Raw genomic sequence first — 13,386 nt, forward strand, 5'->3', positions numbered from 1 at the left:
CAGCCTTCCAAGTAGCTGGAACTACAGGCGTGTGCTTCCATGCCCGGCTAATTTTTTTTTATTTATTGTAGAGATGAGGGCTCGCCAAGTTGCCCGGGTGGGCCTCGAACCCACGGGCTCAGGCAATCCACTCACCTCAGCCTCCCACAGGCACGGGATTACAGGCAGAGCCACCGAGCCCGGCCTGTCTAAGATTTTTAAAGCTAGTTATGGAAAATGCTTTTATTAATCTCTTTATTGTTCTGTCATACAATGTGGAGTTTTTCCTTTTGGTTAAAAGGAGGTATTACTCTGCTACCTAAGTAGAGGAGAAAGCAGTCTCTTTTCTTCTGTTTCTCAGACCAGAATTAGTTATTTTGCTTCTTTTAAGAAAGTTATTTTTAGCTCTTAGTGGCAAATAGTAAAGAACCTTCCATTTTTAAGAACTCTGGACCAGATCCCATGATCTTCTTTTCAAACATTATTTCATATAATCCACATTTCAACCCAGGAAAATAGGTTGTTACAGATCTTCTCTTTTTATAGATAAGGAAACTGGCTTGGAGAGAGTAAGCATGTAGGCTTTAAGTGATAGAGTTCGGCGTCTGGACTTTCTAGACAAGGGATGGGGGCTGGCTGGGGCTTTACTTACAAAGAACCTAAAATAGGCAGATTGTGACCCATTATCATAGGACATTTTGAAGTATAATGTAAACCTGGTATTACGCAAACTGCAGATTTCAAGTGGTTCACACAGCTGGAAGACTTGGAGAGTTCTCATTTCAAAGGAATCCAGGGCTCATTTGAGCATTGTTTGGCACCTCTTCCCCAGAAGTAGTGACATCTAAATGCCCATTATTAAGGGATCAGTGAAATAATTTATGGTATATTAATATGAGGTGAGGTACTTTTTGGCCATTAAAAAGAATATCTATCTAGATATACATCCTTGGAAGAATTACTATGAAAGAAGCAGATTGCAGAATAATAAGTACTGTTCTTTGGTTTTAAAGAAGTATGTGCTTGTAATGCATATTTTTTCTCCAAGTTGTATTTACTTTTAAACTTCTTAATGAAATGTAGTTTTTATATAGTGAGATTTACAGATCTTAAGTATGCAGTAATATTTAAGTCTGGAATAATATACCCCCAAACTTCCAAAAATAGTTACCTCTAGGGAATGAGATTAACATGAGAGATTCTTTCATTTTTTTGTAATGATCGTGTACTTTCTTTTTTTTCTTTCTTTTTTTTTTTGGAGTCAGAATCCCACTCAGTCGCCCAGGATGGAGTGCAGTGGCACTCACAGCCACCGCAGCCTCAACCTGCTGGGCTCAAGTGATCCTTCTGCCTCAGCCTTCCAAGTAGCTGGAACCACAAGCACACATCACCATGCCTGGCGAATTTTTTTATTTGATGAGGTCTCACCAAGTTGCTCAGTCTGGTCTCGAACCCCTGGGCTTAGACTCTCTCCTTCACCTCCCAAAGTGCTAGGATTATAGGTGTGAGCCACTGTGCCCAGCCCATGTATTTTCTTATAAATAAGTATATGTATATATGTGTGTGTGTGTGTGTATGTATGCATATATACATGTATATTATATATAAATATTTTGAACAAATATTTAAAAGGTACACGTATTTATACCCAACTTGAGAAGCTGCCCAGAGATCTGAGATCCCATCTTCTGTCCTAAAATCTATCCTGAGGAGAATTTTCATTAGCAACTGAAGATTTGGGGAGCCAGAGGTGACTGAGAAATACCAAGGCCACTCTGTGTCATTTCCTCCCAGGCTGTGCATCCTGGTAGGAAATGCTGGGATGTTGAGCTGTGTATCCTGTCTTAGGCCCCCACCCTCTTTATCAGTCCCCAGCTCTTCCTCACCAGGAAAAAGAATAAGCTGCTCTGAGGTTCCTTCCAATTCTTTGGACACCAGCAACACCTCCTTATTTATTTTAATACATTCGTGAGTGAGTGTATTACGCATTCCCAGTTTTCAAGATAACAAACGCAAAAAGACAAAAATAGTCTGGATTCCTTTTTGTTGCCCCATAACATACAGCAGGGCCTCTTGCCTGTCACAGGCAGAAAACGATTATAGAATAAAGTAACAATTTAGAGTCAAATACTTGTCAGGCTTGAATTTCATGGACACCATCACCTTCCTAACCCTCTTCCTCTGTCAGTTCGTCTGTCTACCCGCCCTACTTGCAGAGTCAGTTACTTCCTCTTCACTTGTTCACCCATAAAAATAGCCTTGGTATTGAGGGGCACGTGGGATGTGTGTTGGAGAAGGCTAAAAGGAAAGTGTGTTTTTTCATCAGTAGTTTCATTATCACCAAGACCCTGGGCCTGCAGTAGATAAAGCCAGGGGAGGGAGCATGTTAGCATTCCAGGCTGAGTCCTGGGCCTGCCCTGCAGTGCCTGCACCTCCCTGCTGGTGAGGTGGGAGTGATGGGGCCCACAGCTCCCTTGGATTAAAGACTGGAGGCGTGGCCTCAGGTCTCCTCACACCAAAGACTTAGGACACCAGGGATCATCTTTGGCTCCTTCTACTGCCTCCCTTCAACCTTTTACATTTTAACTGTTTAAAGTCATGTCCTAGAACAGACGATGGAAGCCCTGCCTCCTTCTAGTGGGAATGCTTGTAATAGGGACAGTGACAGAGTGACAAAACTAAGGTTAAGTCCCATATTTTCTGAATTGTGTCCACCTGTTTTTTCTTAATCACATAATAAAAAGATTAATCCTGGTATACTGACTTATGAAAGCACCACATTGTAAGCAGAGAGAGCCTTACCTTCCTGAGTGAGAGGAAGGAAATTAATTTTTGTTGCCAACTATGTGTCCCATCCTGTTTCTCCAGCATTATCTCATTTAACCCTTACTACCAGCCTTGCGGGACTGGTGTTATCATCACCTCCATTTCACCACTGAGCTCACAGAAACTTTCAAATAGAGGCTGAGCGGGTGCTGCCGGCTCTAGTGCCTGCGCCATTTCACTCACCTAGGCTTGAGATTTGGCACTCACTGCTGATGATAATAGCCAAGAAGATAATATTTATAAAGTACCTAGCTTGGTGCCTGGCACATACTTAGGAAATATTCCTCCCAGCAGCCTCACCCACTAGGTCACCTCCAACTCTCCTGTTGGAAGCATGGCCTTCGCCAGTAATTTCTTCTCAAACACTATTTTTAACAGGACCTAGGACAGTGATCCACCCTAAAGCACGAATTATTGCGGAAGCCGGACCAATCGTGATTGGTGAAGGTAACCTGATAGAAGAGCAGGCTCTTATCATAAACGCGTGAGTAACACTCTTACAGACTGAACTGAGTACCACAGGCAATGTGTTTTGTTAATTTCAGTTGTCTATAAGAACCTTTTACAACTGACATCTGGAAGGACACTGTTTTAGAGCTAGAGAAACATTAAGGATCTTTTTCAACATAAGAAAATGAGGAAACCAAGAACCAGATGTGGAAAAAGACTTGTCCGAGGAGAGAGAGCTCGACGGCTGACTGGAACCTCCAGCTCTGGGTCTGGTTGTCTTCCCCTCACGGTTATTTTCTCATCCATTCCTTAAGCAAACACTTCCTGAGGGCCTCCAGCCTCCAAGCACTGCCCTGACTACCCTGAGGAGAGTTATTTTGATTGGATTTCTTGGTTTTGGCTGAAATGTTATTTTCATGGCCAAACATGTGAACGTAACTCTAATGTTTTGTATAGGTAACACTCAGAATTATAGTTGAAAAATTTGAGGTCCTAGAGGCAATTTTTAAACTCTAAAGATTAAAATAAATTAGAACCTGTACTTAATCATAGTGAACTAGATTGTAATACCTGTGAAATTTTCACATAAGCATTTATAAGCCTTTCTAGATAAAATGTTGCCAAGAAATTCAGGCTTATACCTAATTTATAGCAGCAATGTATGGAATTTGTAAGAAAGACCTTGGGAAAATATTTAACTGTCATAAAAAGACTGATTTGTCTCAGAGCTTACTTAGGATTTAAAATACATTTGGCACCTTCAGTGTAAGTCAATTAACAACAGCTACATTCTGCAGTAATTCAGCTGTCAGAGATAAAACACCATTTCACATTGGCTTCTTCCTCTTAGAACACAAATATTTTACCTTCCAACTATTTCAGCTGATAACAGAATAATTATTTCATGTGAATATCTGTTTATGTTTCACAATCTTGAATGATTAAGGATGAAAAATTTTCAATTTAGGCATTTTGATTCTAATTTAACAGACTAAAAGGATAGCCAGCATCTTTTTTACCTTGTCCTGGAGAAGGCTCTCTGGACTTTCAGTTTACAAAATAAACAGAGGTACTTGAACTCTATGGTATATGGAAAGAAATGAAGAAGATAAAATTCAAATTCAAACAAATAAACATAAGAAGGCTGTCCTACACAGACCCATAACTTCTTTACATGTCAGTAGCTCTTTTGAATATACAGTCAAGCTTCTCCAGCATAGAGGATAAGTGAATCACTTGAATTAAGAAATAATGTACATAGATATTTTATGCTTGATGTAGGTAACACTGAGAGCGTTATCCAAAATTCCAAAATAGAAGGAAAATTGCTTATTTTGTTACTGATTTTTTAATGATTTGTCTCTTCTGTTTACAGTCACCCAGATAATATCACTCCTGACACTGAAGAGCCTGAACCCAAACCTATGATCATTGGCACCAATAATGTGTTTGAAGTCGGCTGTTGTATCCTATACAATAATCTAACATAAGTGATTCCCAGCTGTCCTTTAGTTCCAGGGTCTCCTTCAGTAGAAATTGTCAAATTGTCATAACTTTTCCATCAAATATATTTGTAATATACATTAATTACATTTTTTAGGACCAGTCAGCTCTTTGAACAGACTTATTTACAGTATATTAAGGAAATGATTTGTTCTCTTCCATCGAATAACTCAGAAGAGTAGAGTAACACACACATACACATATGTGTAGCTCAGCCTTTTTTTTTTTGAATTGGAGTCTCACTCTGTTACCCAGACTGGAGTGCAGTGGCACGCTCCCAGCTACCGCAGCCTTGACTTGCTGGGCTCCGGTGATCCTTCCGCCTCAGCCTTCCAAGTAACTGGAACTACAGGCACGTGCTACCACATCTGGCTAATTTTTTTGATTTATTGTAGAGATGAGGTCTTACCAAGTTGCCCAGGTGAGCCTCAAACCCACGGACTCAGGCAGTCCACTCGCCTCATCCTCCCAAAGTGCTGGGATTACAGGCTGAGCCACCGAGCCCTACCCAACTCAGCCTTTTGAAAATAAGCTCTTGTTCCTTTTGCTGGTACCACAGCTTATTGACAGATAGCAGTGACTGAGTGGCAGTAGACACAGTGTCATCTTGGCTTCTGTTTTGATTAAGAGCCACACATTTGTCAGTTTGATTCCTATATAGTTTTAGGGTGGACAATATGTTATCTGATCCAAGAAACTTGGGCAGGTGTGAAAATATTTTATTTCATTCTTTGTGTTTCCCACCCCCGCCCCCAAGAGTGTCACCAGTTCTTTTGCTTGTTTTTGTACTATAAAAAGATAGCAAAATCTGCCTATAGTCCCAGTACTTTGGGAGGCTAAGGGAAGAGGATTGTTTGAGGCCAGGAGTTCAAGATCAGCCTGGACAACATAGCAAGACTCCGCCTTTATAAAATTAAAAAAAAATTAACCAGGAGACTAAGGCAGCAGGATCACTTGAGTCCAGGAGTTCTGGGTTACAGTGAGCTGTGATCATGAGCTATGCCATCCAGACTGCATTTCAGATCAAGACCCTGTCTCCAAAAAAAAGATAGTAAAATATTTTTATGATGTCATCAAAACATATAACTTATAATAGAACATACTTGGAGGGGCCAGGTACAGTGGCTTATGCTGGTAAACCCAGCACTTGTGGGAGGCTGAAACAGGAGGTCACTTGACCAGAAGTTCGAGATCAGTTTGGGTAACATAGTGAGACCCTATCTCTACAAAAAAATTAAAAAATTAGCCGGACATGGTGGTGCACACATGTAGGTCCAGCTACTCAGGAGGTTGAAGTGGGAGAATTGTTTGAGCCCAGGAGTTCAAGGCTGCAGTGAGCTGTGCTCACACCACTGTACTCCAGCCTCGGCCACAGAATGAGACCCTATCTCAAAAAATAAAAGAAAATATTTGGAGAAAGAAATCTAAATGTTCAACAAAATATTTAAGTAAATTGAGCTACAAGCATAAAACAAACCACTGAGACTATTTAGCAGTTATTAAAAATTATGTTTTAGCCAGGCACGGTGGTTCATGCCTGTAATCCCAGCACTTTGGGAGGCTGAGGTAAGAGGATTGCCTGAGCCCACGGGTTTGAGACCAGCCTGGGCAACTTGGCAAGCCCTCATCTCTACAATAAATCAAAAAATTAGCCAGGCGTGGTAGCATGTGCCTGTAGTTCCAGCTATTTGGAAGTCTGAGGCAGAAGGATCACCTGAGCCCAGCAAGTCGAGGCTGCAGTGGCCGTGAGCATGCCACTGCACTTCAACCTGGGCGACAGAATGAGATTCCAACTAAAAAAAAAAAATTTGTTTTTAACGCATATTCTCACTCATAAGGAGGGCCTAAATATTAGGCACACAAGCACAAAGGTGGGAGCAATATACACTGGGCACTACTAGTGGGGGAAAGAAGGATGGGGAGGAGATAAGGGGCACATAACCACTCATTGGGTACCATATCCACTACTGGAAGAGAGGGCTTGCTATAAGCCCAAACCTCACCTGCATACAATTTGCTTATGTAGCAAATCCTCACATCCACCCCACAACTCTAAAATAAATATAATTTAAAGTTATGTTTTTAAAAATTTTACTTAAGCTATAAAAGTTTGATTCCCATTTATATAAAGGGAATTATATATTTATATCAAGATATATCAAACTGTTAACAGTGTTTAAGTGATTGAGTGATGAGTAATTTTAGTTTTCCTAAAGCAATTATGAAAATATGTCACTCATAAAATCAGAGTATAAGGTACTCATTTCTATGAAAAACATATATACCTAGAGTTATTTATATTTAAATATTAAAGATTTACTACACATTTCCCTGAGCAAAGAATTCTGGCAGGGGCGAGCCTGCATAGCCCTTCTCACACCTCTGTTCTCTGCCCCAGAGCAATATAAGGACACATTGTCTTAGTAGAGAATAAAGAGGAGCATACTTATAGTATTTTCTTAACTCTGGCTTACAGATTCCCAAGCCATGAAAATGGGAGATAATAATGTCATTGAATCAAAAGGTAAGCTATGCTCAGAGTTTAATGTTAAAGTGATTGCCTCTTTCCTCTTTTATGGTATCCTGGGAAACAACTTAAGTATAAACTATGACAAGATGATATGCTTGGAAGTGGGTTAAATTAGTTAGCAGACTAGGTATTTGCTTCTAAGGAACTTAATCTGGTTATGTGGTTAAATACATTAAATTTAAAAGTTAGCTGTGTACATTTAAGTCAAGATTGAATTAAACCATAAAGTGGAAATGAAAGATTTGAAAAATATTACTACTAAACACTAGTGTCTCTGATGTTTTGATTGATTCGTGTTTATTGTGGAATTAAAGGGGGGAAAAATCACAGTTTCTCTAGCAGTTTGCTTTCTTTAGTTTCAGGACTACTTTACCCTAGCCAATCAAAATCAAATGCCATTTACTTATAAATGGGACTAGGCTGAAGATCATGTAAAGTCACCATCACTACTAAGGCAGAAACTCCAAGAGCTTGTCCTACTAAGGTCCAGAAAGAACCTGAATTATAACACTTCTTTAGAATAGTGTTTTATCTTTCTTGGTCTCGATTGTCATGAAAGAAAATGCTTCTTTTTTAAAAATAATAAAATTATACTTTTTGTTAGTCTTCTCAATGGTTTTTATTTTCATTTGGATTACCAATTACTGTCATCATCATCATTGGCATTTTCTACTTATATATTAAGCTTCCTGTGTGTCAAACCTGTACTCAGGACTTTACATTTATTAACTCATTTATTCCTTAAAGTAAACTGTGATATAGGAGGTCTCTCCATTTTGTAGATAAATTTGAGCTTGGAGACTTTACAGTGACCTGCTCAAGGTCACACAAATAGCAGCAGGACTCTGTTTTGAATCCATCTAACACTGGTGTGTAGTGCCTGCCTCTGTGTTATCTATACAAACTCTGAACTGAAGTATTTTCTTCAATTTTTTTCTTAAGACCAGTTCACATCTTTCTATCTAAATCATCTTACAAAAAATATGTTGCAGATATTTGATGTCTTGATTTGCAAGTCTGTTTTTTCTGCAGCATATGTAGGCAGAAATGTAATACTGACAAGTGGCTGCATCATTGGGGCTTGTTGCAACCTCAATACTTTTGAAGTCATCCCTGAGAACACAGTGATATATGGTGCAGACTGCCTTCGCCGGGTGCAGACTGAGCGACCACAGGTACCGCTCGCTAAAGGAGTTCTGTCTAGGGCTGTTAATTTTCCCACAGCACCATGCAATTGTCTTAATGAGGCAGCAGAATGACTATGTAAAAAGAAGGTGATTAAAATAAAACATCAGAGAGCCGGGCTCGGTGGCTCAGCCTGTAATCCCGTGCCTTTGGGAGGCTGAGGTGAGTGGATTGCCTGAGCCCGCGGGTTCGAGACCCGCCTGGGCAGCGAGACCTCATCTCTACAATAAATCAAAAAATCAGCTGGGCGTGGTAGCGCATGCCTGAAATTCCGGCTACTCAGAAGGCTGAGGCGGAAGGATCGCCGGAGCCCAGCAGGTCGAGGCTGCGGTGGCCGGGAGCGGCCACTGCACTCCAGTCTGGGCGACAGAGTGAGACTCCAACTCAAAAAAAAAAAAAAAAAAAATCAGAGAAACATTCCTGAAGCTGAGATGTATTTATTTGCAGGTCAGTTATTCAATCTTTAGGTTAATATCAAATACATACAAGGGTAACAATAACAGGTTGATTATGAGAAAAGAAAATCCAGAGATGTTACTCCTGGTTTTATGTGTTTCCACAGAAGATACAGCACCAAATCTTACAACCCATATTGACTCACTCCTAAAATACTGATCTTCAAGGGTAAAGAATGTTGCTACCAAAGTTCTGCTGGCCCTCTAACTTGGGCCTATGAGCTTATTAACATAGCTTGATAATAAACATAGCATATGAATAAGCAAGTGTATTTGGATATTGTCCTGGCTCATGAGAAATTATCCTCTTCTAATAACCAAGATCAAGAATAATGAAGGCCAGGCACAGTGGCTCATGCCTGTAATCCTATCACTTTGGGAGGCCAAGGCAAGAGACTTGTCTGAGCCCAGGGGTTTGAGACCAGCCTGGGCAACTTGGTGAGACCTTGTCTCTATAATAAATCAAAAAATTATCTGAGCGTGGTAGCGTGCACCTGTAGTTCCAGCTACTTGGAAGACTGAGGCAGAAGGATCACCTGAGCCCAGCAGGTTGAGGCTGCGGTGGCCATTAGTATGCCACTGCACTCCAGCCTGGCTGACAGAGTGAGACTCCAACTCAAAAAAAGAATAATGAAGAGTACATATTTGAAGTTTAATGTTAGAATAGGAATTGAAAAGGGGCATTTGTTTTCCTCTGGACATAAGACATTCAGATTGACGTTTTAAGCCTCATTGCTTGGCACATTAAGGACATATTTCTTTAGTTACCCAGACTCCTTTCCCTCCCCCAAAGAAAATATTCTCAAGTCATTTATCACTTTGCCTCTGATTCTTAGCCATTTTTTAATCAGAAATTAAAACTCCAATTCTTTTTGGGTTACTCTATTTTTGTAGTGTTTGGCTTTATTATTATTATTGCAAGCAAGTTTTACTTCTGTATACTAAAAAGGAAGTAAGGATGAATGCGGTAATTTTTACTATCTTTCTGCATAACAGGATAAATGACTAAAGAAGAAATGAAGCTGGAGTTGGGGAAGAGAGATTAGAATTAAGTGGGCAAGGATATCTGAAGTTTAATATTTAATGGTACACAATACTACCTTCCAAATTTCACTGGTCAAAAGGATCATGTAGAGGTCTTTATGGAAAATAAAGATTCCCCAGACTTATTGAATCACAGTGTTTAGGAGGGGCCTAAAGTCCCTATTCTTCACCGGTACCCCAAGTGAGTTTACAATCAGGAAGGTTTGGGCAGTGCTAGTATATGAAGAATGGAGATCAGATGAGTGTATCTCAGCTGTGTGGCTCTGTGGGTCATGTGAAAAAGGATATGCTCTGGGCACTTTACTTATGTGGTCTTCTATAATTGGAACTTTTAAGCTTTTTGGAAGCCAGGATGAATCTAGAAAAGCAAGTTTGAAAATTGATTTCTGTATATTTCTATATGTAAAATATTTTGCCTTTTTCATATTACCAAACTTAATAAATGTTCATTGTAAATGTAAAAAAACAAACAGTTAAACAAAAAATAAGTCAATAAAAATTACCCATAATTCCACCACCAGTAATAACCATTTCTGCCTAGTACTCTTTTGACTTTGCCTTCTGCCAGTCTTAAATATCTTATCTTTTTAGCCCCAGACACTACAGCTGGATTTCTTGATGAAAATCTTGCCAAATTACCACCACCTAAAGAAGACTATGAAAGGAAACTCAACTCCAGTTAAGAACTAAGAACAATGTATGACATCAAGATAACATTTTGTCTTTGACTGTCTTTTTTAAAGGCCACCGCGCTTGTGTACGTGCTCTTAGCAGCTCACAGAGAATACATGTTGACTCTATTTGGTAAAATTGAGGTAGAGAGGAAATAAATGGATGCTCATTGTAACTGTCCTTTATAATTTATATAAAATGTATTATTTTCTTAGGTGCTTCTTTTCTTGATGGATTTAGTTTTTCTTTTGTTATATAAACTGTTAGCCACAAATTTTAGTTATGTAAAAGACTATCCATGCTAAGAAAGGGCATGTTGTTATGTATTTATATTCTAGCATATACTAAACTAAATAAAAATGCTGATGACAGGACTTCTAGTGAGCGTACTTTAATCAGTTTTCTACTTACATTAATCTTCCCAAAGTGTCTTCATTTTTATCATCTACTGGCTGTATTAAAGCTACTATGTCTACCTTTTCACTTGTGGATTTGTAGCTGTTTAAAATTTTAGGAGCTATCAAATTAATTTAGACTTCACTTTGCTTTTTTAAAAAAAGTATTTTTCTTCCTAGTAAAAGTAATCAGGAAAGATGTTTTAAGTAGAATTACAAATGCAAAAAGAACGGCATCTAACAGACCAGTAAATGATGATTTAATTTTGTGATATTCCTGGATTTCTGAGGACAATGAAATGAAAAAAACTTGTTATAATATTTCTGTTTATCTAATTATGTAATCGGTAAAATATTGATTTTATTGGCATTCCACATTTTTAAAATAATTGCATACATTTAATGGAACATCTCAACTTTTGAATTTGTTGATATTAACACTGAGATACTAAGTAATAAGATTAATACTAGCTGGGCGTCGTGGCTCATGCATGTATTCCCAGCACTTTGGGAAGCAGAGGTGAGAGGATTACCTGAGCCCAGGTATTTGAGACCAACCTGAGCAACTTTACAAGACCTCGTCTCTACAATAAATAAAAAAATTAGCCAGGCGTGGTAGCACGCACCTGTAATTCCAGCTACTTGGAAGGCTGAGGTGGAAGGGTTGCCTGAGCCCAGCTGGTCGAGGCTGCAGTGGCTGTGAACGTGCCTCTGCACTCCAGCCTGGGCGACAGGGTGAGACTCTAACACAAAAAAAATAAGTAAAAAGATTAATACTAAAATCTGGCTGGACATGGTGGCTTATACCTGTAATCCCAGTACTTTGGGAGGTGGAGGTGAGAGGATAGCCTGAGCCCAAGGGTTCGAGGCCAGCCTGGGCAACTTGGAAGAACTTGTCTCTGCAATAAATTTAAAAATTAGCCAGGTATGGTGGCACATATCTATAGTTCCAGCTACTTGGAAGGCTGAGGGGGAAGGATCTCCTGAGCCCAGCAGTTCAAGGCTGCAGTGTTCTGAGCGTGCCACTGTACTCCAGCCTGGGTGACACAATGAGACTCAGCATCAAATAAGTAAATAAATAAAACACTAAGATATTTTCTCAAACCTTAATTTATAATTATGAATAGATAAAACTATATTTTTCAATTTCTGAAACTGTAGCTGGGTGCCATAGCACACACCTATAGTTTTGGCTACTTGGAAGGATGGCAGGAGCCCAGCAGGTCAATGCTGGGGTAGTCATGAGCTTGCCACTGCACTCCAGCCTGGGTGACAGAGTGAGACTCTAACTCAAAAAAAAAAAAAAAAAAAAAAAAAAAGTTTCTAAAACTGACCATACAAATTAGCCTAGTTGCTAGTTGATCCAAAGTGGAATGACTTGATTTTGGTAAGAAAACTCATGACTCAAGTCGGAAAACGACTGTAGAGCAGCAGTTCCCAACCTTTTTGGCATCAGGGACTGGTTTCATGGAAGATAGTTTTTCCGTGAACCAGGGGCGGGGGAGGGTGGTTTCGGGATGATTCAAGCATATAACATTTACTGTGCACTCTATTTCTATTATTACATTGTACATAATTAAATAATTATGCAACTCATCATAAAAAAGAAGTATGGATGGAAATGGTAAGATAATGGGCAGGTCATGTACAGTCTAAAATAAGTGTCAAATTCTGACTTAAAGCCTGCCACCAGATGCAGCTATACAATCGAAGCACGTCAACTCACTTGCCACTCATTGATAGGATTTTTATGAGTCTGCAAACAATGGATTCATTATGGTCTCTGTGCAGTCAAGCCTCACTGCTCATATTAATCTGTATTTGTGCAAGCATCACCCCCTCAGCTCCACCTCAGAGCATCAGGCATTCGATTCTCATAAGGAGCATACAACCTAAATCCCTCACATGTGCAGTTCACAGTAGTGTTCGCACTTCTCTGAGAATCTAATGCCCCTGCTGATCTGACAGGAGGTGGAGCTCAGGTGGTAATGCCAACGATGGGGAGCGGCTATAAATACAGATAAAACTTAGCTTGCCCACTGCTTGTCTCCCGCTGTGTGTCCTGGTTCCTAGTGGGCCATGGTCCAATACCGGTCTGTGGCCCAGGGTCTAGGGACGCCTGCTGAACACAGAGCTTTTGAAAAAAGAATATTGCATAAATGCCCAATATTTGTTAACTACTTTTTTATTTTCCAACCCTTGATGATCAATTCAGAATTCTCTTGATCATGGAAATTTCTAGATAAAAGATCAAAATTACAAAACAGCTTTTGAAATTCTACATTGGTCCTAAAATGTTCTCTCCAGACAAGTGCTGATATGCTAAGTAAGTGATCTTTCCAAACTA

The 13,386-nt window shown here is 39.6% G+C and overlaps 1 protein-coding gene across 1 annotated transcript in view; it reads left to right on the forward strand.

Moving 5' to 3' along the window:
* The window catches only part of DCTN6 (dynactin subunit 6), a 28,917-nt gene extending 17,899 nt beyond the window's left edge, over nt 1–11,018 (forward strand). Inside the window, exons 3-7 of the mRNA XM_008056815.2 lie at nt 3,184–3,289; nt 4,631–4,719; nt 7,235–7,282; nt 8,321–8,463; nt 10,564–11,018. Of these exons, the coding sequence (XP_008055006.1) occupies nt 3,184–3,289; nt 4,631–4,719; nt 7,235–7,282; nt 8,321–8,463; nt 10,564–10,662 (485 nt within the window). The 3' untranslated portion in view covers nt 10,663–11,018. The remainder of the gene's footprint in view (nt 1–3,183; nt 3,290–4,630; nt 4,720–7,234; nt 7,283–8,320; nt 8,464–10,563) is intronic.
* Nucleotides 11,019–13,386: the final 2,368 nt, after the last annotated feature.

This window comes from Carlito syrichta, unplaced genomic scaffold (genome assembly GCF_000164805.1).
Source record: "Carlito syrichta isolate Samal-C Ts95f unplaced genomic scaffold, Tarsius_syrichta-2.0.1 Scaffold302537, whole genome shotgun sequence".
Classification (NCBI taxonomy): domain Eukaryota; kingdom Metazoa; phylum Chordata; class Mammalia; order Primates; family Tarsiidae; genus Carlito; species Carlito syrichta.